This window comes from Portunus trituberculatus, chromosome 12 (genome assembly GCF_017591435.1).
Source record: "Portunus trituberculatus isolate SZX2019 chromosome 12, ASM1759143v1, whole genome shotgun sequence".
NCBI lineage: Eukaryota > Metazoa > Arthropoda > Malacostraca > Decapoda > Portunidae > Portunus > Portunus trituberculatus.
In genome coordinates, this window is record NC_059266.1 from 12,356,399 (window position 1) to 12,383,078 (window position 26,680).

At 39.4% G+C, this 26,680-nt stretch overlaps 1 protein-coding gene across 2 annotated transcripts in view; it reads left to right on the top strand.

Moving 5' to 3' along the window:
- The window catches only part of LOC123502589 (enhancer of mRNA-decapping protein 3-like), a 75,380-nt gene that overhangs the window by 34,697 nt on the left and 14,003 nt on the right, over positions 1–26,680 (top strand). For both annotated transcript variants that reach the window (XM_045251743.1, XM_045251742.1), the window contains exons 3-4: positions 4,480–4,821; positions 12,697–12,907. In XM_045251743.1, the coding sequence (XP_045107678.1) occupies positions 4,480–4,821; positions 12,697–12,907 (553 nt within the window). The remainder of the gene's footprint in view (positions 1–4,479; positions 4,822–12,696; positions 12,908–26,680) is intronic.

The following is a 26,680-nucleotide window of genomic DNA, read 5'->3' on the forward strand; positions in this document are numbered from 1 at the left end:
GCTCTACCACTGCTATGCGATACCAATGAAAGTCACGAAGCACGTTTAACCCAAAAGGAGCCACTTGATCGCACAAAGGTAAATTTAAACCACACACAGAGTAAGTCACAGAAAAAAACACATCAGAGTCACAACACCACAGAAACACAAGCAATCACAGAAAAAAGTCACTGGAAAAATGGAACACTGAACATGGGTTATAATGGTCCTGTCACGGTCGCCAATTGTTACGTTCACCGGTTAAACTGGTAAGATTGGCATCGGAGAGCCGGTGAACAATAACAATAAAAAAAACACTGCAGGTTCAACTGGTGAGGAAATGCAAAGGGGTCACTTTAAAAGCTATTTTAATAACCCATAATGAAATTGACACATATATAACAAGAAACATGAAACACAGATATATAACATAAAACACAGGAAAATGACATACACATATACATATAACACAGTAATAAATACAACAATAAAGAACCCAACTTAATACCTAACAATAATCCTAATCCTATATAGAGGCAATGTGGAAAACACGGACGAGGGAAGTGATACTTATGCGGTGTCGCAGTGGTGAAATGCTGGGTGATGGTTGATCCCACGGTAGACCCAAGAGGCGTTGTGTTCACTGGTTGAGGCTTGGATCTCAACTGCCAATCCAGAAAGCCAAGAGCTGGCTCAACACTTTCGGTTGAGTCGAAAGGGCCGCGTGAATCCAACTTCGGGACAGTAGCGGGGCTTCATGAAACGGTGACGTGGAAGGGGAGGCGGAGAGGTGGCGAACGAGGTAACAAGCGGAGGAGGTGATGGTAGTAATGCATGTTACGGGCGGGCCGTAACACTACATAAATGTAAACAACCATGACGGTGGCTTTTGAATTTACTAATGTGATTCATCACAACAATAGATTTCGATATTCAATACCCTACCAACGTACTTCTGATTTATTCGTTAACATAGATTTCTATTGATAAGTGTAAGGTGCTCCAATAAACAACAAAACTCACATCAAAATATAGCCGTGAAGACTACGGTGGACTTGCGCCAATAACAACACCCAGACACACACAGCTGATTTGTCTAGTTTTCTCTGATTGCTATTCAATAAAAAATGAGACAAAGGCATGGAATACTATAGTAATAAAAGAAAACGTATGCACACACGACTACTACTACAACTACTACTACTAATAATAATAATAATCATAATAATAATAATAATAATGAAATGTAAAGTAATTCAATAGTATAATTTATTCATTTAAAAACTTAAAATTTATTAGAGTTTCTTCTCTACTTTTAGTGGGAGGTCCATGGGCGGATTGCATTAATAAAGCCTAGCAGGGTGGCGGGCCGGACGCTAAGCCTTCGCGGGCCGGATGTGGCCCACGGGCCGGAGGTTGCCCGCCCCTGCAGTAGAGCTATGGGATACCTTCACATGTGAGACTCTTGAGGCTGCCAAGGAATGTGTTGGGGAGCGCCCAAGTTCATGGAGTGGCTTCACCTTGGTAGAGACGCTGGACAGTATTGAGGAGAGTCACGCTGCCAGACTTGCTGGGAACACCGACCAGTACAGGGCTTTGTTATGTAGGACTAGAGCTCTCCTGAGGAGAGACAAGGAGAGGTATATCAGGGGTCTCACTGAGGATGTAGAGTGTCATTTAAATGCTAATGACCTCTGACCTGCCTATCAAGCCCTGGAGAAACTCCACTCCAAGTTAACATCACAGGCAAGTGCTATGCAAACAGCAGATGGTCACCTCATATTGGACGCAGATGGGCAGATGGTTCATTGGGCTGAGTATTTTGAGTAGCTGTTCATGGTGGATCCTCCAAGCAGATCAAAGGAACTTCCTTGCCACGTGCCTTTAACTTCCCTTCTTGGAAGTTCAAACTTGCTCCCACATGCATGAGGAAGTCAGTCCCCAGCAGGCAAGGGTCTTCCAAGGCAGAGACGAAGACTGGCAATCTTTCCATGTTTCCCACGCCGTCCGATGTTCACTATAACGGGGCCCCACATAGCGGCACTGACTTGTGACGCTACACAGTTGTTGTGTAGCTCTGGCACGCTGCGCACATCCAAAGTCCTCTCTCATGACTGTCTTCTCGGATCTTGTCTGTCTTCCTCCCCATCCTCCTCTCCTCCATTCCATCATGCCGTCAATGTCCAGTCTCTCAAGTAATTAATAACCTTTTCTTTTTTATTCATTTTATTATTATTTCGATAGCATTTAGGTAAGTAAAACAATTTAGGCTTTCTATAATTATTTCGTTCATGTCATGCATACATTAAAGGTCTATTTTGAATGGGTTTTATGGACAAAAGTATGATTTTTTGGGGGGTCCGGAACGGATTAATGGTATTTCATTACATTCTAATGGGAAAAATTGATTCAGGGGACGAACAAATCGGGTGACGAACAGGATTTAGGAACGAATTATGGTCATGAGCTGAGGTTTTACTGTATTTTGTTTGAGGGGGTAAAAATAGGCTATTCTGTCCATTTCATCAAGTTTTGGTGAATGGTTGCAGAGAACAAACAGTGCGTTGTTTTAATTTTTTTATTTCACAGACTTTGTTTCAGTTAATTACTGTTAAAAGAACACCATAGAAACTGTGTACATATACGCAACTATTCAGGATGCAGTGTTTCTAATTTTTGCTTTATTTTTGAAAAAGAAAAAATCAAACGTTTCTGAAAAAAGTCATCGTCTCTGTGTCTGTATCTTGTTTTCAACTGACCTTATCAAAAATCTGGCCCCACAAAATATTGCATTTGAGTTTTTCTTTAAGACGATACCTAACAAAAGGGGATCTAAGTGTAAAAAACCTACTTTTGAGATATCCGCTCCTAAAGTTTTTTTTTTTCAATTTGGTCATTGTTTTCATATTTCTATTAATCTCATTGACATGACATTTTTACACATGATTGTGTTTACAATGGTGACCTCCTGGACCATTATCGGATGATAATGCTTCAGATTCCCGCTTCTCTAGAAAATATTGTTCACTCATAAGTCAGGGCGTCGCGAGGCATCAGCAGTGTCACGTCAATCTGCTACATTACGAGTGGTCTAGACATCTCCTGAGTCTTGATTAGTGTGTTGAAGTGACAGAGACACTGTGAAGGTATTATCACTAGTCTGGGTTCAACTTTTAACCTCTGTGTCAAAATAATCTCTTGGAATAGTGTAGTCAACATTTATTTTTTATTGTATAATGATAATAAGCTGGTTGTGATGGTAAACTAGTCATGAAACGAATGTTTAGACATCTAACATGTGTGAGGCAGCCACAGTGTGTGGTGGGAGGAGCGGGGCAACATCACGGCTGCCTAACTTGCACCACCCTCCTGCTGATGGCTAGGATGCTAAAGGGTGAAATTTATCGAGAGAAAAATATTTAGATAAAATCGTATGATACATAATTTTTTTTCTGCATGACTCAGGTGATGACGCAAGATTGTGGAGCATTTAGAAATGGCTTCCTGGGAGAAATGACATTTAATCTTTGCAAATGAACATCACAGAACGATAATTTAGGGTGTTATGGACCATATGAACAAATAATCACAAAAAGTGAATATTTTCACTGTGCGAACTCCTATGCTCTCCTTCAGCTAGCCACAGGTCCAATCAGCCCAGGACCACAAATCACTGTTAGTGTCAATCCAATGACCCCCACAGGCAAGCAGTTGCCACATTCCACCTTATTACAAATTTTGTAAATCGTAGACCAACAAAATGAGTTACAGTGGTGTCCAGTATTCCTTTATTGGCTTGTTTATCATGTCATGTAATTCACCACAGTTGTCTGCTGGTCACCCAGCCAGCCTTCTCCATTACAGAGTGAGTTCAGAGACCACAACACACTCCACAGATCAGGAAAGCGAGGTCATAGCCTCTCAAGTTAAATCCCATACCTATTTACTACTAGGTGAACAGGGGCAACATATTAAGAGGCTTGCCCAGTTGCTTCACCACTTCCCGGGAGTCAAATCCGCGCCCTCCTGGTTGTGAGCCAAGTTTGCTAACTATGACACTATGCGGTGTGTCTGTTCATCCCCTCAGCCACTCAGGAACTATGGATTCCTGGGGAAAAAAAATATTGCCATAACAGTAAAAAAAAATTTGGCTAGTGTCGGACCTGTCTGTTACTAAGCGATATCCTTTACTGCAAGATTTGTTATCGTGAGATACCACTGCATTAATGTTATTATCATTACTATTATTATTATTATTATTATTTATTTTGTTTTTTTAATATTATTGTTACTACTATTTGTATTATTATTATTACTAATATTTCATAATATATTATAATTATCATTATTATTATTATTATTATCATCATCATCATCATCATCATCATTATCTAGATGATATGCTTTATGTATCTTTGCCATGGTTAGCCATGCAAATGTATAGAATGAGTTCACACATTGACCTTAGTGACCTGACTTTAACACTGTCACATTTTTCAGTGCCGGTGATGTGAGGGACCTCAAGATACTTTCCCGCAATGCTGATACCACACCCAAGCCCACCACCATACCCACACAACCTGAAGCCCCATCACAGACACCAACTTCAGCTTCTCAGTTGTACAGTTCACAGTCCAACACAACCCAGACTTTCCCTCCAGATCACTATAAACTGCCACCACAACAACAAAGTACTCATAGAACTGCTAAGGTCCCACCACTAGGGCATGGAACTGTTGCGGGTGGGGCTGGTGCTGGGGAAGAAGGAGGACAGATAAGAAGGAAGCCCAGAGCATCAGTTGGTGAAACACTTGCTCATGGATCGCATCAGCCATTCCCCAGGTGAGTATATAGCAACATTGTATGAAGATTGGGTCTTGATTACCTCAGTATTGTCTTATAAGATGTGTTTTAGTTAACTCCTTCCCAGCGGACGATCTATAGATAAACGTCTCAAAATCGGAACTTTTTGTTGGATCATCTATATATAGACGCTTGTTCTTATTTTACTGCACTAAGTTGTAGCGTTGTCTATATATAGACAAAACCTTACAAGTAACAAAATTCATAAAATAAATCATTATCTTTCATCTCAAATGCCCAAACACTGGTCAACATGGCCTCTCAAGGTTGGTCACCGCTTGTGCTTTGTTTGACGGTGGATTTGCTATGCACATAAGCTAATACTGAAAATTTTTGCATTATTTACACTTTTTTTATTATTAGCCTTTCATGTCAAAGGAAAGAACTGTACCACTCACCAGCAATGTTGCCTTGAAACGAGTAGGTACAAAACAAGTATGAATGTGAAAAAAATATGAAGAAAAGTGGAAGTAAATTACATGCAGGTCTCAAGTCCTGGATGTGAGTAACTAAAACATTCATACAAGCATATTGACATATATTATCACCAATCAAACACAAATGACACTTACATGGAGATTCAATTGTTTGTTCAGTTTTGTGGCAGAGTCTATATAGATTCAATTGTTTGTTCAGTTTTGTGGCAGTCTATATATAGATGTCACTTGCTCAGTTTTGCAGCAGAGTATATTTATAGATTCAACTGTTTGCTAAATTTTGCAGCAGAGTCTGTATATAGATGTCAATCAGGAGTACCCATTTGCATAGAAACTATATATAGACAAATGGATGAAGGTCGGTATATAGATGATTTTTTATTTGGTAGTTCACTGATCTGCCCTGCTGCCAGGAAGGGGTTAATCTTATGTGTATAAGTATTCCTTACCTCTTTCATTGCTATGGTCATCCATTGTTAACCCCTTCAATGTGATTATGCCTACATAGGCATCATGACGCTCCAGTAGCACATATGATGATGCCTACTTTGGCATCATATTTACTTTCTGTTTTATTTCCTGCTGAGTGATATGATATTCCTGGGTCTAGCTATAGACTCAGTATATTTTCCTTTGTTTTATTCTTCCTCCCACCATCCATGTCCCCATCAATCACATAAATGAGCTGCACCATGCACCACCTTTTATCCAGAATGGGGGAAGTCTTACTGGCATATCCTATGCCACTGTTTTTCTCCTATGTTGTCCCTCCCTTACCTTTCTTATCCCTCCTCCTGTTTCTTTATTCCATCCCCCTACACTAGGGAGGGAAGAGAGAATATGGGGAGGTTTAAAGTTACCCTCTCCTTGGTTCCTCATCAGCTGTGCGGTCCAACAGTATAATGTTATGCATGACTTACGGTGTGCCAGTACCAAGGCTCAGAACACGGTAGATGTTTCCATTGCTCAGATGTGTGGCCGCTCCTCAGCCACTGCTTGATCAAGTTGTGTTGTAAAGTTCAGGACAGGAAGATCATGTGTGTGAAATTTACTAAGTGTTGTTTTTCAACTGGTTTTTCCAGTTGCTAGGCACCAATATTCAGTTGGAAACTGTGCCAACTTGCAATTTTAGTCACATATTGACATGTGTGAACCCATCTTAAGATGTTAGGCTTCCCCATTTGCCTTGCTGCTCCTGTGACTTGAACCCAGGCTTTCTCAGTTGTGAGCTAGGTGCACTAACCACTACACTGCATTGTGTGTATTTACCTAGTTGTATTGTGCAGGGTTCGAGCAGGGCTCATAGTGTCCTGTCTCCATATCTCCATTTATCTAATTTTTCTTTAAAGTTATGCACACTATGTGCTACGACAATTTCCTTATCCAATGCATTCCACTTTTCCACCATTCTGTGTGGAAAACTGTATTTTCCAACATCTTTCACACACTGCCTCATCCTGATCTTCTTTTCATGTTCTCTTGTCCTTCCATCTTCCGCCAACAGCACCAGGTCTTCTTTGTCTATCTTTTCAATATCATTTACTATCTTATATATTGTTATTAGGTCCCCCCCACATTCTCTTCTATCCTGTAAGGTTGGCAGTCCCATTTCCTTCAGTCGTTTCTTCATATGTGAGGTCCTTTAATTCCGGCACCATCTTTGTAGCAATCTTCTGCTTGTGATGATATTTTTCATCATATCTTTATCCATGTAATGAAATGCCACTCTTATATTAGTCAACATCTTATATGATAGTCCAAATATCTTGTTTATGTGTTTATCAGGGGTCAGATTTTCTTGTATGATCACTCCAAGATCTTTTTCCTCTTTTGTCTTCCTTATTTGCTCCTCTCCCATCAAATAGTTCCATACTGGTCTTCTCTTACTCTTTCCTAGTTCCATTATGTGACATTTCTTGGCATTAAACTCCATTTTCTGCTTCTTGCTCCATTCATAGATCTTGTTTAAATTTTCCTGTAACAGTAGACAGTCCTCTCTGGTTTTGATAACTTTTAGCAAATAAATTCATATAGCTGTTTACCCCAATGTGAATGTCATTTACATAAACTTGAAACATAACGGGGGCTAACACTGACTCTTGTGGCACTCTGCTAGTTACTTTACTCCAAGATGAGTATGTATCTCTGATCACAGTTCTCATTTCCCTATCCTTTAAATAATCTCTTGTCCATTCGAGCAAGGTTCCACGCAGTCCTCCTATGTACTTTAGTTTCCAAAGAAGTCTTTTGTGTGGGACTTTATCAAAACCTTTTAATGTCCAGGTATACTGTGTCTACCCATCGATCTCTCTTTTCAAGTCCTGCAATAACTCCCGAGTAGAAGCTTAATAAGTTTGATACACATTACAGCCCTGTCCTGAACCCAAATTGTCTGTTCGATATGACTTGCTCCTCTTTTAGAAATTTAACCCACTTTTCTTTGATAATTATTTCACATAACTTCTCTACGACACTTGTAAGTGACACTGGTCTGTAGTTTAGTGATTCAGTTGCCTTTCCTCCTTTAAATATTGGTATTACATTGGCTCTCTTCCACTCTTGTGGAACTTTCCCTTAATTTATTGAACTTTTAATTATTTCCCAAATTGTCTCCAGTACTTGCTCTTTACATTCTTTTAACACCCAGCCTGATACACCATCTGGCCCCATTGCTTTTCTGACTTCCAACCTGTCCAGTAATCTTCCAATATCCTCTTTGTGCACTGCAATCTCTTGAAATCCTTGGCAATTCAATGTCCTATTAGGTTCTGTGAAATCATCATCTTCAGTGAATACCGTTTTGAAGCTTTTATTCATTATTTCACACATTTCTTTCTCTGTTTGGTATGTCTTTCCTTCTTTAATGATTTTTTCAATTGTTTCCTTATTCTTTGTTTTGCCATTTATAAACTTGTTGAAAAGTTTGGGTTCATCCTTGCTTTTATCCACTACATCTTTCTCAAACTTTCTTTCTTCCTCTCTCCTTACTCTAATATTTTAATTTCTAGTATCTTTGTACTGCCAACTATTATAGTCATTTCCCTGCTTTAAAAGTTTGGTTCACGCTTTATCCTTTGCCTTTTTTGCTTGTAAGCATCTAGCATTGTACCAAGTATGTATTTTTTCTGTACTCTGTAAACAGGAACAAACTTTTTTACTCCTTCATAGTATTTTTTTTAAGAATATATCATATTTCTCTTGTACAGTCTTCCTGCACATGATATTAATCCACTCAATATCAGCAAAATAACTCCTTAATTTTTCAAAATCTGCTCTTGCATATTTTAATCTCTCTCCTTTATAGTCCTCTCTGTAACTTATCTCGTCTTCCTCCTGCATTTGTATCTCTACTGTCATATGATCACTTTTCCCCATTGGACTAAGGTATTGTATGATTGGAGGGGACTCTGGTTTCTTTGTGAAGACTAAGTCAAGCAATGATAGTTCTTCCTCCCCGTACCTTGTGGACTCCTCCACCCACTGGTCCATTGTATTAACCATAGTCAACTGTAACACTTTCTCACTCCACTGCCCAGCATTTTCCATTGCTTCCATCTCTCTCCAGTTTATTTTTTTTACAGTTAAAGTCTCCAACTAAGAGTATTCTATCTCTTCTTATCATGTTATCCAGATACTTTATCGCCTCTCTGCATATCTTTATGCTCTTCTGATCCCCATGTATTAGTCTTTGGTGGAACATAAGTGACTATAATTTTTCTCTTCTTCAAATCTTCTGTTCTGATTGTTACTCCCAATACTTCCACTTTGTCCTCTCCATATTGCACATCCTCCACACATATGTTATCACGAACCATTATTAGCACTCCTCCTCCCCCTTTATCCTTCCTGTCCCTCCTCCAGGTATTATATCCTTCCTCTTTAAAGTTGACATGTATCTCATTCTTCTGTTTTGTTTCAATGATACACATTACATCTGACTTTTTCTCTTTCAAATAATCCCTTACTTCCAATATACTTGATAACAAATCATCTATGTTAGTATAAGTCACTCTTAATTTATTGCCTCCTCCACGACCTCTTTTTTCCTTAGATACCACTTCTTTAGTCTCGTATCCAGAACCCTCCAGTAAAAATTCTTCTTCTCTATCTCTGTCCTTTTCTCGTTTTTTTCCTTAGCTTCACTTCTTAGCACTTTCTCCTTTTCCCTTTCCTCTATGTTCATATTGTTACCTTCTCACCTGTGGTTGTCTGCTTTCACTGGCTGCGTCCGCTTCGTTGTCAGGGTCCAGAGCACTCAGGAGCACATCAACACGAGGCACACAATGGGGGGTGGGTGGCGGGCACCGCTGGACAGAGAAACGCCAGCTTACTCACGTCCTTTGCTGAGTCCTCAGTTCACAGTACATCACAGGGCAGCCTACACACACACACACACACACACACACACACACACACACACACACACACACACACACACACACACACACACACACACACACACACACACACACACACACACACACACACACACACACACACACAAGATAGGAAATGAAGACATAAAACCAGTCATGAAGAAAAGACCTTGGGGTGACAATTACCAATGACCTATCGCCAGAGAGACATATAAACAAAATAATTGAGAAGTATTGAACTTATTGAGGAACATAAGAGTGGCGTTCAGTATATCTAGATGAAGAAATGATGAAGAAAATAATTACTGCAATGATAAGACCGAGGCTTGAATATGCAACAATACAGTGGGCTCGAACTTAAAGAAACACATAAGGAAACTAGAGAAAGTACAGAGGGCTGCAACGAAAATGGTGCCTGACTTAAGAGATTTGACTTATGAAGACAGACTGAAAAGAATGCAACTTCCAACCCTGGAAAACAGAAGAGAAAGGGGAGACCTGATAGCAATATACAGAGTGATGATTGGCATGGAAAAAATGGATAGGGAAGATCTGTGTATGTGGAATGGAAGAATGTCGAGAGGGCATGGGAAAAAACTAAAATGGCCACTTATAGGAGAGATGTGAAAAAATATAGCTTCCCTCATAGAAGGGTGGAAGCATGGAATAGTTTAGACGTGGAAGTGGTCAACGCAAGGAATATTCATGATTTTAAGAAAAAGCTGGACATTAATAGATATGGAGACGGGACAACACGAGCATAGCTCTTTTCCCGTATGTTACAATTAGGTAAATACAATTAGGTAAATACACACACACACACACACACACACACAGTCAGGCACTCCACAGGCATCCCCAGGGGCAGGCATAACAGACCACAGCAGCAGGCAGCATGTCTAGATTGACAGAGCGTGCCGGGAACGTGCGTCACCCAGTCTTGCCTTGCACGCACTCGCTTGCAGAATGCTCACTCGCGCCGCACGCTAACACTCACAATGCACATACACACACATTCGTAACAATATTTTTTTTTATCCATATTTCCTTGTGATCGACATCATCGACCAGCTTCCCTTTTCTAGCCATAATTTCTTCTACAGTCACTTGAGATCTCATTTTCACCTTCATTGGTCTCTTTCCTCCTTCATTGTACCTTCCCAGTCTAATCACTTTCTCTACCTCCTGCTCAAATTCTTGTGTGCTGTCTTGTACTCATTTGATGACTGTTTTGGCCATTTCTCTTTCTTCACGTTCTCTTGTGAATTTATTTGGATTTTTCTTTTCTCTCATCCCATAAATCACAAAGCTTTTTTTCTTGTCTACTGCATCTCGCACTAAATCTTCCTTCTCCTTGATAACCTCTATTGCAGCGACTTTGGAGTTCTCCTCCTTACCACTTCTGAAAATTTGACTTCTTCTTCTTGCTCTTGTTTCCATTAATTTCTTAATTCTTTCAACTTGTTATCACCTAGACCACCTTCTACCGTGTCTGTAATCCCATGCTGCACTTTATCCTGCAAGTTCTTTAGAGAGCTTTCATAATTTTGAATGTTATTTTAAGAACGTCATTTTGCTTCCTTATTTCTAGAATCTCGTCTTTCAATTCTTGGTTTATTTCACTTACTTTCTCACATTCAGTTACTCTTAGTTTCAGGGCTGTGTTTTCTGCAAGCAGTAGGTCTTGTTTATCCATAAGACTGGTCATCACCTCCTTCATGTATCTTAATTCTCTTTCTACATTAACAAGTCTGCTCATGTTACTACGTTCAACCTGGAAACCCGAAAAATCCTTATCCATACTATCATCAGTCAGTTTTCTTAAACCTATAGGGGTTTTTATAATGCGTTGGTTCCCAATTGGCGTGTGTTTTGGTTCCGTCGTGCTCCTGGCAGCGCTACTTGGTTCCATCTCTCTCTCGTTGTTCATTAATTATCTTATGGAAGGCAAACAAAAGGGGTGGATGACGACTGTTATCATGCAAAGTTACGTGACAGGATACCTCTCCAAATTCCTAAAAGAATATGCTGCCCAAAACAACATTGCTAACAGATTTCTCTTGCTGTGTGACAACGCCCCAGCCACCAGAGAGCATGAATGACTGGGCAGATAATATTGAGGTCATGTTTATGCCCCAAACACAACTGCCTCATCCAGCCGATGGACCAAGGAGTCATCGCTACTTTCAAGGCCTATTACCAGCGAAGCACCATGAAACAGCTGTTGGCCTGCATTGACACCCTGACAAGCCGACCATGAAACAATTTTGGAAGGATTATAACATTAAAAAGGGATCGACAACATCGAGTCATGGAAGGAGGTGTCCAAGTCGGCAATGAATGGATGTTGTAATTTGTGGCCTGAGTGCGTGGAACGTAAACAGGAAGTCCCTGTCGATGTTACAGCAGTAAGGAAAGACATCGTTCATATCTATATGTGGTCTAACACTTATTTCCTTTGGAGATAGGAGAACCTATGGAAAAAACTCCACCCACTTCCAAAACAACTCCATCCCCTCTCCCCTGTATATAGCCTGGATGACCCACCCCACTGGAAAACGTATTCTCTCAAGAATTTGAAGGGTTTGAAGCAGTCAGGCCTGTGGTCCAACTCCTTTTGAAGTAATCTCAGCGAGCTGCTCAGAATGCGTGCGTTCTGCTCGACGGCTCTGCGGTGTGTATGTGTGCATATGCATGCATGTGCCAGCAAATGTCAACATGGATAGACACTGGATTACTGAAGAATGTTGGTACCGGACATGTGTCTTATTCTTTCATTTACTTATTTTTTTAAGGGAAAAAGAAATATTCTATCTAGATATTATCAGAGATAAGATAAATTAGTGCTGGCTGGCTTGAACCATATATCAGCAATGCACATTTTTAAAACCTTTGGTGTGAATTATTTAAAATTCAGAGCACTAAAGAACTATTTTCTTGGACTATGATAAAAAGAAAATATTTCAATACAATTCCTTTCCACTTAAAAATGCCCATCCTCTCTCCTCTCCCTCCTTTCTCACTGCTTTTTGCATATCCAGGGATGGAGCTGGAGAATGGCAGCAGATGGGACAGGGCCAGCTACCTTCCATAGATTACAGCTCTCCCCGCCGCGGTGACACTACCAGGACACCAAACAAGAAGGAGCGGCAGCGGCGGGCACGCAATGAGGCAACATTTGGCACCCCTATTGATGACATGCTGACCACTGAGTTTGACTTTGAGAGCAACCTGGCACTCTTTGACAAGCAGGTGAGATGAAGCTTTAGCTGATGTAGTTTGCCTTGCATCTAATACAAAGAGTGTTCCCCTACTTGGCAGTTTGTCACACCAGTAGCAGGAATGGTTTAGTTAAGCTTAAGGTGGCATTATACTAATAGGTATGAGGGAAAGTTCAGTTAGACTACTATTAATAAGCTTATTTATAATTACAATTGCAGAATTTGTTCATTATGAGCAATAGAATAACATGGTGTTTGAATGTTATTTAGTCAGCCACTCAGTTACTGGAGAGACATTAGGAATATGTCACTGTATGTTTTGCATCTGGTTACTGGAGAGATGTTATGCAGCAATGTTTCATCAGGCAAGCAGAAAAAATGTCCTGGACTAAATTAACAAACGACAACTGAAGTGTTTAACTTTTTGTTTGTTATGATGTCAACATTGAGTGTTGTTGAGTGATATTGTGTTCTGTCTTGGCTCTAGCTAAAGACTCTCATGTATTGTCCCGGAGCTTCTGTTACTCCTGCCACCAGTTTTTACACACAAAATGTAGTTATGAGGATTATAATATCTTATGAGCTACTGCCCTCTTAAGAGATATTGGAACAAACTACCCAGACAAACTACACATTCTCATAAAATATTGCAGTCCTACTGTCAGGTATGGCCTCTCAGGCAACAGGTCACATCCCTTTGTACCAACAAAAACTGGGGAAGAATTACCATATTTGATGGCTCATAAGATACATCCAGTTTTGGCAGACATTGGAAAAAAAAAAAAAAAAAAAAAAAGTAAATGAGCAAGTTTAAGCTCTGAATATAAAGTGAAGGATTTCACCTGACATTTGAAGACTTTCACATTATATCACTGGTAAACACAATTTTCTGGTATGGGATTTTTTTTACAAATTCTGGTTAATATTGGTGTGATGAATCCAAATATGCAATCACTTTTTTCCAACACATCAGGTTCTCAAGACTCTGTGTAGCTGCGGTGGCGAGTGGACGTGTTGTGTGTGCGCTCCATTTTTGGCTGTGGTTTTTATAGTTAGTGAGTGGTGTTTGTGCTTGGTGTCTGTGTGTGGTGCTTTTGAGTGTTAGTGAAGTGAAAGTGTGTACTGCAAGTGTTAGATTAGAGTGAAACAGTGGTTAGAATCAGTGTTTGTGAGTTAAAAGTATTTTGGTAGAGCGAGGAGACTAGGCTTGTAACTGTCAAGTTGACCTTGAAAGAGGATTAGTTGACCTCACTTAGGCCCCCCCACCACCGGTTCCCCCCCCCCGTCACCAAGTATTTTTATTTGTTTGTGAGTTAACAGATTGTAAGTTAGTATGGCGGTAGCTACTGAGGTATATCAGAGTGTGATTGAGTGCGTGAAAGAGAGTGTTGAGATGGGATTGGGAGAGTTTGTTGTGTGTGAGATGTGTGGGCATGACAGGAAGGTCGTTGACTTTTCTGAGTGTATGGTGTGTAGGCTCAAGAGCGAGAATTTAGTTCTTTCTCTTGAGCACCGAGAATTACAAGAGGAAATCAGAAAGCTAAGTGAGGGGAAAAGTGCGAACAAGTTCTCATCTTTGAGTTGAAGGAGGAGGTTAAGAGGCTTGGGAGGCAGTGAAAAAATTAGGCAGGAGATCAGTGTTAGGCCGAAGGTTGGACCTTCTGAGGGTGACAGGGTGGCTTGGCCCTCTGTCGGGAAGAGCAGAGTGGGGAAGAGGAGCAGGCGAGCCAGACTGGGAAAGATAGTAGTCAGGATGGGCAGAGATGGCAGGTTGCGAGGGAAGGAAAGCGGAGGCAGTTAGGGAGGATAGGACTAAACCTGTTGAGTGTGAAAATAGGTTCGGTTTGTTGGAGGGGGAGGGGGAGAGTGAAAGTGAGAGTGGAGTGAATGAAGTGGTTGTGGTGAGTGAAAGGAGAAAGAAGGGGGTAGAGGAGAGGAGGAGGAGGGTTGTGCCTAGCACACCTCAGGTGTGTGTGGTGGGTGACTCTCAGGTTAGGTATTTAGATAGCACTTTCTGTGGGAAAGACAGGGATAGGAGGACAAACGTGTGTATGCCTGGTGCAGGTGTGAAGGCAGTGAGTGAGGAGGTGCAGAAGAGGGTTGGGGGGATGGAGAGGAGGTGTAGTAGTTTTGCACGTAGGTGGGAACGATGTCAGAGCAGGTGGGTCGGAGGAGTTAGTGGCAAGATTTCGGGAGATGTTAGGCAAGATAAGGGAGAGTGGTAGGAGGTGTGTAGTGTCAGGAATCTTGCCTCGTGTGTATGTTAGCAGGGAATGGTTGTCTAGAGCCATTGGTGTGAATGATCGGGTAAAAGGGATGTGTAAGGATGTGGGTGTCAGCTTTGTGGATGTATGGGATAGGTTCTATGGGCGAAGGGATTTGTATGCTAGGGATGGTGTGCATCTGAGTAGGAAGGGTGTGGATGTGCTGAGTGGATGTCTGGAGGGGAGTTGGGATGGAGTGTAGGGGTGAGGTAGCAAATGCATTCCAGAAGAAAGATGCTAGACATAAATTAGATAGGATAAACAGAGATAGTGAAAAGATTAGGAAAGATTTCCAGGTGCAAATAGGAGAGAATAAGATTAGGATTCCAAATAAGGAGACAGCATCTAGGAAGGTAGCAGGACTTAAATGTTTTTATGTAAATGCCAGGAGTCTTAGGAACAAGAAGGACGAGTTATCTAGTTATATAGTTGAGGAGGACTTAGATGTTGTATGTGTCACAGAGGCATGGGTAAATGAGGAAAAGTTTAGGAAAATAGGAAAGAATATGAAGTAGATGGATACATTATGTATTTACACCAGAGAATTGGTAGGATAGGTGGAGGAGTAGTTATTTATGTAAAAATCCTTCATTTCCAGTCAGGTTAATGGTATTAAGGTAGATAACAGAGTAGAGTCCTTATGGCTGGATGTTAGAGTAAACAAAAGTAAGGTTATTAGAGTAGGAGCTTTTATAGACCACCTAACCAGTCAGCAGAGGTAGACAACCTTATGGTAGATGAGATAAATAGGGGTGTACTAGTCAGACAATTATCTTAGGGATTTTAATCTTAAGTCAGTAAACTGGGAGAGGATGGTAGGAGATGCTAGTGAAAATAAGTTTATGGAAAGTTTTCAGGATAACTATTTAGTGCAGATGGTAGATAAACCTACTAGGGGAGGAAGGTTTTAGACATAGTACTAACAAATATTGAGCATTGTTTAAAGGAAGTTGAGGTAGGAGAGACTTTAGCAAACAGTGACCATCATATAATTAGATTTATCATTAATTCCAGTAGGGATAATATAGTGAATAAGACTAGAGTCCCAAACTATCAGAAAGGCAATTATGGTAGGTTACGTCAGTTATTAGGAGAGGTAAACTGGGAAGATAGTTTTGGAAATAAAACTGCACAGGAGATGTGGGATATTTTTAAGGTTGTAGTAAAGGGTATAGTGATGCAGTGTATCCCTTACAAAGATATAAGGCAGAGAAACAGGAAGCCATTATGGTGGACTCATGAGATAGGTAGCCAGATCAGAGAGAAGAAGAGGGCATACAGAGAGTTGCAGAAAAGTGGGAAGATGTAGATTTGATTAGGTACAGACAGGTCAGAGATGATTTGAGTAAGGTTATAAAAAAAGTAAAAGGCAGGCAGAGATAAAACTAGCTAGAGCTGGGAGTAAAGATCCCAAAAATTATATAGTTATTACAAGGTCAGTGATAAAAGAAATAAGGATAGGATTGGACCACTCAGAAAAGATGGTGTAGTAGTGGATCAAAATGAAGACATAGTAGAATTATTGAATGAACAATTTTCTTCAGTATTTACTAGGAAAGAATAGGAAATCCTGTTACAAACAGTGCGACGAGTAGTTTAAGAGCTTTAGAAAATATTGATATAAAACCGGGAATTATTAGGAAATTTATTCTTGAACTAGACGATAGGAAAGCTAGTGGTCCTGATGAGCTACATGCCAGAGTACTTAGGGAGGGTGTAGACAGTATTTCTGAAGCACTTAAGTTAATCTTTGAAAGATCACTTAGGTTTGCTGAGATACCACAGGACTGGAAGTTAGCTAATGTTACTCCAATATTTAAAAAAGGTAGGAAGGATGATGCGAATAATTATAGACCGATCAGTTTAACTAGTATAGTATGTAAGATACTAGAGAAAATCATTAAGGGTAGTATTTGGGAGCATTTAAATGAGAATAGATTAATTAGAGATACCCAACATGGCTTTAGATCAGGGAGGTCCTGTCTTACAAATTTGCTCGATATCTTAGAATATATTACCAAGGAGTTAGATGATGGAAATAGCATAGATGTTATATATCTAGATTTTAGCAAGGCGTTTGATAAGGTACCGCATAGGAGGCTAGTGTACAAATTGAGACTACATGGGATAGGGGTAGGTTAGTTGATTGGATTAGTGAATGGCTTTCTGATAGGAAACAGAGAGTAGTATTAAATGGGGCAATGTCTGAGTGGAAGGAAGTGGTTAGTGGGGTACCCCAAGGATCAGTGCTAGGACCTCTTCTTTTCTTGGTGTACATTAACAATTTAGATATAGGAATTAGTAGCAAAGTATCAAAGTTTGCAGATGATACTAAGATAGCATGTGCAGTACAGGGTGAAAAGGACAATTACAGAATACGAGACCTGGACAGGCTGATAGCATGGGCAGACAGGTGGCAGATGGAGTTTAATTCTAAAAGTGTCAGGTTATGCATTTAGGTAAAGACAACACAAACTTTAACTATGAGATGGAGGGATGTTGGCTAGAGGCAGTAGAGGAAGGAAAGGATTTAGGAGTAGTGATAGACAGGACTATGAAATTTTCAAAGCAATGTTTAGAAGCAAGAAATAGGGCAAATAGGATCCTGGGTTTTATAAATAGAAATGTTAGTTATAAAAGTAAGGAAGTGGTGCGTAGCTTATATAATTCCTATGTTAGGCCCCATTTAGAGTATTGCATACAGGCCTGGTCACCCCACTATAGGCAGGATATCAACATGTTAGAAGCAGTTCAGAGAAGAGCAACTAGGATGATACCAGCTTTGAAGCGCCTGGAGTATAGAGATAGATTAAAGGAATTAAACATGTTTTCATTTGAGAGGAGATGTATAAGAGGGATATGATAGAGTTATTTAAAATGTTCTCAGATACAAACTACATAGATGTGAGATCTTTCTTTACCTTAGAGGAGGAAGTAGGACTAGAAATCATGGCAGGAAGATTAGAAAGCAAGGCTGCAGGTTAGATATAAGAAAATATTTCTTTAGTCATAGGGTGGTAGACTTCTGGAATGCATTGCCAGAGACGGTTGTAAATAGCACTAGTTTGACAATGTTTAAAAACAGATTAGATAAGCACTTAAATTTATTAGATTTATAATTATGTATAGCGCTGCATGATAGTTTTTATAAGAAATTTACTATAGTTAAACAAGACATGATCCCCATGTATGGGGATTACAGATTGTAGAGGAATTCGTTGCAGGACTTAGCCCTGTTAATGGGCCAAATATTTAGAATTAGTATATAATGTATTGTGTACTTGTAAGTGTATCTTTAAGTACTGATGACGAGGTTGCTGTGCGACTGATACAGGATAACCTAGATGGGCCCTGGTGGCCCTTTGTTATCCTATTATTTATGTTATGTTATGTTATGTTATAATATCCTCGGTCTGTCCTTTACTCATAATCCTAACTAGAAACTTCACATCTCATCTCTTGCTAAAATAGCTTCTATGAAGTTAGGCGTTCTGCGGCATCTCCAGCAGAGTTTTTTTTTTTTTTTTTTTTTTTTTATATAGCCCCTCCAGCTGCTAATTCTGTACAAGGACCTTATCTGTCCTTGTATGGAGTACTCTTCATGTGTTTGGGGGGATTCCACTCACACAATTTTATTAGATAGGATGGAATCAAAATCTTTTGTCTCATCAATTCTCCTCTAACTGACTGTCTTCAGTCTCTTTCTCACCCCTGAAATGTTGCATCTCTTATCTTTTATTGCTATTTTCATGTTAATTGCTCTATTTATCTTGCTAACTGCATGCCTCCCTTCCTTCTGCGGCCTCACTGCACAAGGCTTTTTTCTTCCTCTCATCCCTGTTCTGTCCAGCTCTCTAATACAAGAGTTAACTAGTATTCTCAATCATTCATACCTTTCTCTGGTAAAATATAAAACTCCCTGCTTGCTTCTATATTTCCATCTTCCTAAAACTGAACTTCATTTAAGAGGAAGGTTTCAGGACATTTGTTTCAGACTCAGCTAATTCTTTACTATTCTTTTAGGGAGCTTGCTTTCAAGTGGGCCTTTTTTTTTTATGTTTTGTTGCCCTTTGCAAATTTCCCTCTTGCATAAAAAAAATATATATATTACATAATTACAGTAATTGGCAATTTTGTGCTTATAGAGAAAGAATGACATGCAGAGATGTATAAAATGTTTATTGTTTATGATTAAGTTACAGCTACATGAACTTTTTTTTTGACATTCTATCAAGCACATCTGAACATCTCCCTTCAAGCTCCAACAGTAGTTGACCATCATAATGTAGTCCTATTTGCCTTGGTAGTGTTCTTTCATAACTTTAATGTCTTGATGAAAGCATTCAGTTTGTTCTTCAATAATGTCATCCAGGTTCTCTGGAAAATCACTCAAATGACTGTGTTCGTAATGTAACTTGATGTTCATTTTACATCCAAGTGATTTAAGACTCAAAAGCAGTTCCTCTACAATCTCTACAGTGTTCAGCTTTCCGGTTTCCAAGAAAATTCTTTATTACATCAGAGAAAGCCATGCAAGCTCTAGCCTCTAGTGCATTCATTGTTGTTACTAAAGTGGGCATCTCCTGAGAACTGTTCTTATCTGAGATCCATCAAATACTCCTACCTTCTTCTTCTCTTCACTCAGACGTGGAGAGGTTGAACATATGTGGTAAAAGCAGTCTGCATTGTGATCAGGGGATTTCACAAGTTGTTTCATCAAACCAAGTTTTTTTTAACAAGAGGATCATTGATGATCTTCTCACCAGGTGTCAAACTCCTTCTTGGGGGCCATTCCTTTTTTGCCCAGTGATTGGTTGTTGTCCTTCTGTCTCAATAACACAAACAGGGATACTGTATGTTACCTCCTTGCTGACCCAGCTAAAGGTTCAGCATTTTGAAGTGTACACAGATTAACCATTCATACATGTACATGATACTGCAACCTCTCCAGAACAATTTTGATGCTGACATATTCTTCTTTCATGTTTACCAAGTGTCTTACTGGAATAGAACCAAACTTGTTTCACATGTCTTACTGGAATAGAACCAAACTTGTTTCCAATGTGATGCAGAACACATTTCAAGCTCCTTTTGGAACTGTCAATAAAAAGTCTCCACCCTCTTGGGTTATATACAGGTAGTTTTATAGCAAGCTGAAGGTCTTCAGCATCACTACAATACATAAGTTGAGCATCAGACTTAAAATACTTCCTCAGTTCTGCTTCTCTGTTACAATGGAAGGAAACACTTGTGCCAGGTTCTAGTATTCTTTTTTCTTTCAACCTGGAAGCTAACAATTCAACAGACATCTTTGGCAAAAAACAAATCTCTTACTAGATCATTTAATTCAGCCTGATTTAACAGAGAAGGTGTATCACAATCTGCATCAGATGGTAGAAAATGTCAGTCAGTTCATCTTCATCTGTATTAGAAGTTGTTGTATTGATGACATCATCATCAATCTCAGGCAGCCCAGCAAATACCAGTCCAGGTATTTCATCACAGTGTGCAACTGGTCGAATGGCAGAAGAGATATCTGGATATTTCAAGAGATGCTTGGTTTTCTTATTGAAACCTTTCACATCAACAAGACAAAAGTAGTAGTTATCAAAATGGTTTGTCAGTTCTCTCCAAACCATTGGAATACCAAACTTGAACTTAGCATTCTTTCCTTGAGTCTATGATTATATGGTTTCAACACATGTTTTGCACATTATGTGAGGAGCCCAACTTTTGTCTTGGTCTCCAAAATGTACCTTTAAGAAGGCAAAGTACATTTTTTTGATGGAAGTAGTTATGTTGTGCCTTTGATCTTTTAAAGTGTAGTTTCCGCAGATGTAACAAAATAAGTTTGGGTCATTACAGCATTTTCTTCTTTGTGAAGTTGTAGCCTTAGCTGTGTTCTGTTCATTCTAACTGCTAAGTAATCACAATCTGAAAAGAAAAAACACAATTATGTAGGTCATAACTATCAGTGCAATTACTTTGGTCTTCACATTTATAGAAACTTTGTTTTCATGTAAATTAATTCAAACTGTTGCTATAAATAAGTTGATATATATAACCCGTTCCCTCAGTAAACAAAGGAAAATTTTACCCAAAATAACTAACAATATGTATAAGAAAAAAAGAAAACTCAACACAAAAGAATCGTATCCTAACAGATTTGAGTGATACAGGTTGAACCTCCCAAATCCGGCAGCCACCGGACCTTAGACTTGCCGGACCATGGAAAATTCCGAACTATAGGTGGTCCCCTAAACACCCTCTATATACTTACCCTGCATTATGCAAGTGTAGCTGTAACATTGTTTTGATATATGATAGTTGTACATGAAAATATACATGCAAAAGTATATAGAAAAACACGTAAATTAAGTTCAGCATGGAAAATTTTTGCCTACGCCATTATCATCTCGCTGGACACTTGGACGTTACCAGCGCACCGAAGCTTAAACCACTGTATGAGAGCACTGTCTATATCACTGCTTTTACCCTCCTTAAGTGTTTTACGAACCTCCATGTTCTTCTTGCTCTCACACTCTCTGTAAAACTTCAGAAGTTGATTCTGCTTTTTTATATCATAGACGGTTGATGAGCCAATGTTGTACTGTTGGCATAGGGTCCGCACTGAAACACCTTTATCTAGCTTCCTCAATAGGTCCACTTTCTGTTGCACTGATATTGTCATATGTTTGCACTTTTTCTTTGGTTCACACACAACACTATCACTTCCTAGTCACTTGGAAGCCATGTTAGGGGCAAATATTATAGAAAAAATTTTAATGCACCTGGGGGGGGTGGTGCTTGCAATGAGCGGCAGCGTGGTACTGATCCAAATTTGACCCAGAATGCCCGGGCTCCAAAACACAGTACAGCGCCGCCGCGTCCTAGCGGCGGTCTGGCAAATTACAGTAAAAGTCCTTAAATCCGGAACCTTACAATCCAGAAATCCTTATAATCCGAAAAATTTGAAAGGCTAAGTTAAATATGTAAAAAGTAAGAAATAATAGTAATAAATAAGTAATAGTAATAGCCGAAACCGAACATGTCATCACCGACATTGAGTTTAACACAAACTCGTAAGAGAATAATATTTGGAGGTATTATAAATGGTGTTTTATGTTTTTGTAGGTGATGTGCGTGCGTGCGTGCGTTTGTGTGTGTGTGTGTTGCGGAGTCCTGTTATCTGCGTGGGTGGTCCAGCTGGTGTATGCTCGACGCCGGTGACGTGATTGGCTGGCGTATAATGTTGGAGGCCTTCCTTTCTTTTTGTTTCCCTTTATCAGACATCATTAAATGTTTTATGTTAAGAAATGTGTTTTGTATTATATTTAAAATTATTTAATAAAGTGTGACATAAGTATTGTGGACTGTATACATATTATGTGGGGTACAGTACAGTACAATCACTCAAACTTCTCAGTATATGTGGATGGTGGAATAGCGTACGTAAAATAGTGAAATCACCTACACAAATACAAGTTGACAAGTAGGAAAAGAGCAATCATCACATATGGGCTGCCATAATGGCTGGAAAGGCCCATGCCACTCCCCCCATAGTCTGGCAAATCTTCAAAAAAAAAAAAAAAAAAAGCCTACGTAAATCTTGTGTGGTGTGGTGAGGAAGTACACAGTGGACTGGTGGTAGTAGCAATCCCTGTAAGATGTTATGACAGTACTACAAAGAGATATAGCAAGTTGGGGTTAGTTTAGTGGGGTTTACATAGTACCCTCAAGATTTTAATCTGACTTTCAGCCTTAATATCTTACAACCCGGAAAATCCTAGAATCCGGAATGCCTGAACCCCCATGACTTCTGGATTTCAAGACTTTTACTGTACTTTGGCCAATTCAAAAATTCCGGCAAACAAAAATTTTGCCGGATTACAGGTGTTGCTGGATGAAAGAATACCAGATTAAGGAGGTTCAACCTGTACTAACTTTTTGCACTACAGGTGAAAAACAATTGTCTCACATTTCCTTTGACAATGGAAAGGAAAACAATAACATGCCAGATGTTGCCAGAAAAATATTTCTGCATATCCCAAACAATAGAAAGTAAAAAATTATATGGTGATAGCAGAAATATGTGATGTGATAGAGTAAATCTGAGACCAGATTTGGAATATGTATCCCAGCAGCTATAACTTTCCATGCAATAAACTTTTTGTTCTTATTTGTTGAAAGTGAATCCTTAGACCCCAATATTTTACATTTAAAAACTTTGATATTTGCTAATAGTCTATGTACCAATCCTGTTATGAGATGTAAACATGTGTATATGGCTTTAGCAGTGACTGTGAAAGACTACAGGGGTAATAATCATTTTTTTTTTTTCTTTATCATTTTAATGTGGTATTTTAGTATGTTTTCAAAGCCAAAGGATGTGTGAAAGCAGATTTACCAACCTTAATTTCTAAAACATATTTTATTTGAAATTTTCATTACATTTCCAAACTAAAAGAAACTGGAATTTTTTTTTTGTTTTTTTTCTATGTATCATAAAAAAGATAGAAGGAATTTTAATTCTATAAAAGAGTCTTACCACAAGGAGTAATGGCATCACACTGTAAAAAAGACAGTGAAGCTTTCCCATGTCACTGGATTCAGCGCGTAACGCGTAGCGTGTTTATTTTGGTACGTGCAATGTAGACATCCATCGAAACGATAATTTATTCCCAGCGATGTCTAATAGCCCTAGTTCTGTTCCAGACCAATTTTGGGCTGGATCAGTTCTGGGGTGTTATGAACCTTCTATTAAAGCTAGCTGGGATCTCACTGAATGTATCTTTATGTGTCTCACAACTCAAGCAGGGCAGTCTATTCTCATTTTTGTTCCAAAGCTGGATATTGCGTCTATGTGCACGACTTAACTTGCTCTTGTGCCCACACTCTTGAATCTTCCAAATTTTCCATCATCTGGCTAAGACTCAACAGTCACTCTCTAACTAAGTTCATCTGTGCAGTCTATCTCTCTCCTAACTCCTCTGACTACAGTAAATTCTATGACTATCTAGCTTCCAAAGTGGAGCACATTCTGTCCCTCTACCCTTTCCAAGAGATCTCCATTCTTAGAGATTTCAGTGTTCACAACCAGCTTTGGCTTTCCTCCTCCTTCACTGACCATCCTGATGCACTAGCCTTCAACTTTGCTATTCTGCATGACAACTCAAGTGGGACAGTTACAGCCTGCCCTCTGAAGACAACTCTCCTTCTCACAAAACTACATGCACTTACTACACATACTTCTTCACTCAAAATTTAAAATTGGCTACTCTTAATACAGCATCCTAATACAGTTGTCTATGTGCACAACAATTTAACTTGATCTCGTGCCCACGCTCTTGAATCTTTACTAGAGTTTTCCACCATCTGGCTTAGACTCAACAGACACTCTCTAACTACATTTATTTGTGCTGTCTATCTCTTCCATAACTCCTCTGAGTATAGTAAATTCTTTGACTATTCAACTTCCAAAGTGGAGCACATTCTGTCCCTCTACCCTTTTGCAGAGATCTCCATCCTTGGAAATTTCAATGTTCACCACCAGCTTTGGCTTTTCCTCTCCCTTCACTGACTATCCTGGTGAACTAGCCTTCAACTTTGCTATCCTCCATGACCTAGAGCAACTGGTGCAACACCCTACTCGTATTCCTGACCATCTTGGAGACATGCCCAACATTCTTGATCTCTTCCTTACCTCAAATCCTTTTGCCTCTGCCCATTGAGGAGACCTGAGGAGGTATTATGCTATTTTCCCTGGAATGATTACTGCTTCCTTGTCAGAGACCCATCTCTGTGTGCTGAACACATAACATAGGTGTTAGTGTCTGGCATGGAGGTGTACATTCCTCCTTCTTTCTCTCTACCTAAACCTTCTAAACCTTGGTTTAACACAGCCTGTTCTTGTGCTATACATGAGAAAGGTTGCCCACAAAAGGTACTTTGAGCCCTCCATCTCCTGAATCTCATGCACTTTATATTTCTGCCTGAAATCATGCTAAGTTTGTTCTTCAATTTGCCAAACACTTCCATAAAATGTCAGAAACTTTCAAACTCCAACTTCCTTCATAGCTTCTGGCATCTGGCCAAAAACATCTCCAATAACTTTACTTCTTCATCTTCCCCTCCTTTATTTCATTCTGATGGCATCACTGCCATCTCATCTGTCTCTAAAGCTGAACTTTTCTCTCAAACATTTGCTAACAACTCCACCACAGAAGATTCTAGGCTTGTTCTTTCCTCTCCTCCTCTCTCTGACTATTTCATACCAATGATTAAAGTTCTTCGTAATGATGTTTTCCACGTCCTCGCTGGCCTACACCCTCGGAAGCTTATGGACCTGATGGAGTCCCTCCCATCGTTTTCAAAAACTGTGCTTCCATGCTTGCACCTTGCCTGGCCAAACTCTTTCAACTTTGTCTATCGATTTCTACCTCTCCTTCTTGCTGGAAGTTTGCTTACATTCAGCCTGTTCCTAAAAAGAGTGACCGTTCTAATCCCTCAAACTACTATCCTATAGCTTTAATCTCTTGCTTGTCTAAAGTCTTTGAATCTATCCTCAATAGGAAGATTCTTAAACATCTGTCACTTCACAATCTTCTATCTTATCGCCAGTATGGCTTCCGTCAAGGTCGCTCTGCTGGTGATCATCTGGTGTTCCTTACTGAGTTTTGGTCATCCTCTTTTAGAGATTTCAGTGAAACTTTTGCTGTCGCATTAGATATATCAAAAGCTTTTGATAGAGTCTGGCACAAAGCTTTGATTTCTAAACTGCTCACCTATGGTTTCTATCCTTCTCTCATGGTTTCTATCCTTCTCTCTATAACGTTATCTCAAGCTTCCTTTCTGACTGTTCTATTGCAGCTGTGGTAGACAGCCACTGCTCTTCTCCTAAATCTATTAACAGTGCCCTCTAGGTAAAAGCAACCATCGATTAATTTAATTTAGCCTGGAAAGCAGCTCAACAGTAAAGAAGAACAAACTTTACAAAGAGTGGAAGATACAATTACAAAAAAGGAGATTTCACAAGCTTCAGACGTTGAGAGTAACCAACTGTAAAAGTCGAATAATGTATAGAGAAAGTTGGGTATATTTATGAACATTTATAGTGAAGGGACTAACAGACATGTTCCTAAAATCAGATTCAGTGAGGGGGAGAGGAAGGAAGACTGGTATAACACAAGATATAAATTAGCAAAAGTGAAAAAGGAAGCAGCATGGAATAGATGGAGAAAGAGAGAAGGATTTAATAATGGGGAAGAATTTAAGGTAATAAGAAATGAATGTGTCCAAACACTAAGAGAGGAACAAAGGAATTATGAGAAAAATAAAGTTGACAAATGCAAAAATGAGCTGAAACTCTTCTATATTAGATATGTTACCGGGAAAATTAAAAAAATGCAAACAATATATAGATTAAAAGTTGATAATGTCATATATGGGGATGCAAGATCACAGGCAGGAATGATGAATAGGTGGTTTCAATCAGTATTCACCAAAGAAAATAAGTTTGAAGGAGCAAGAACAGGGCACAA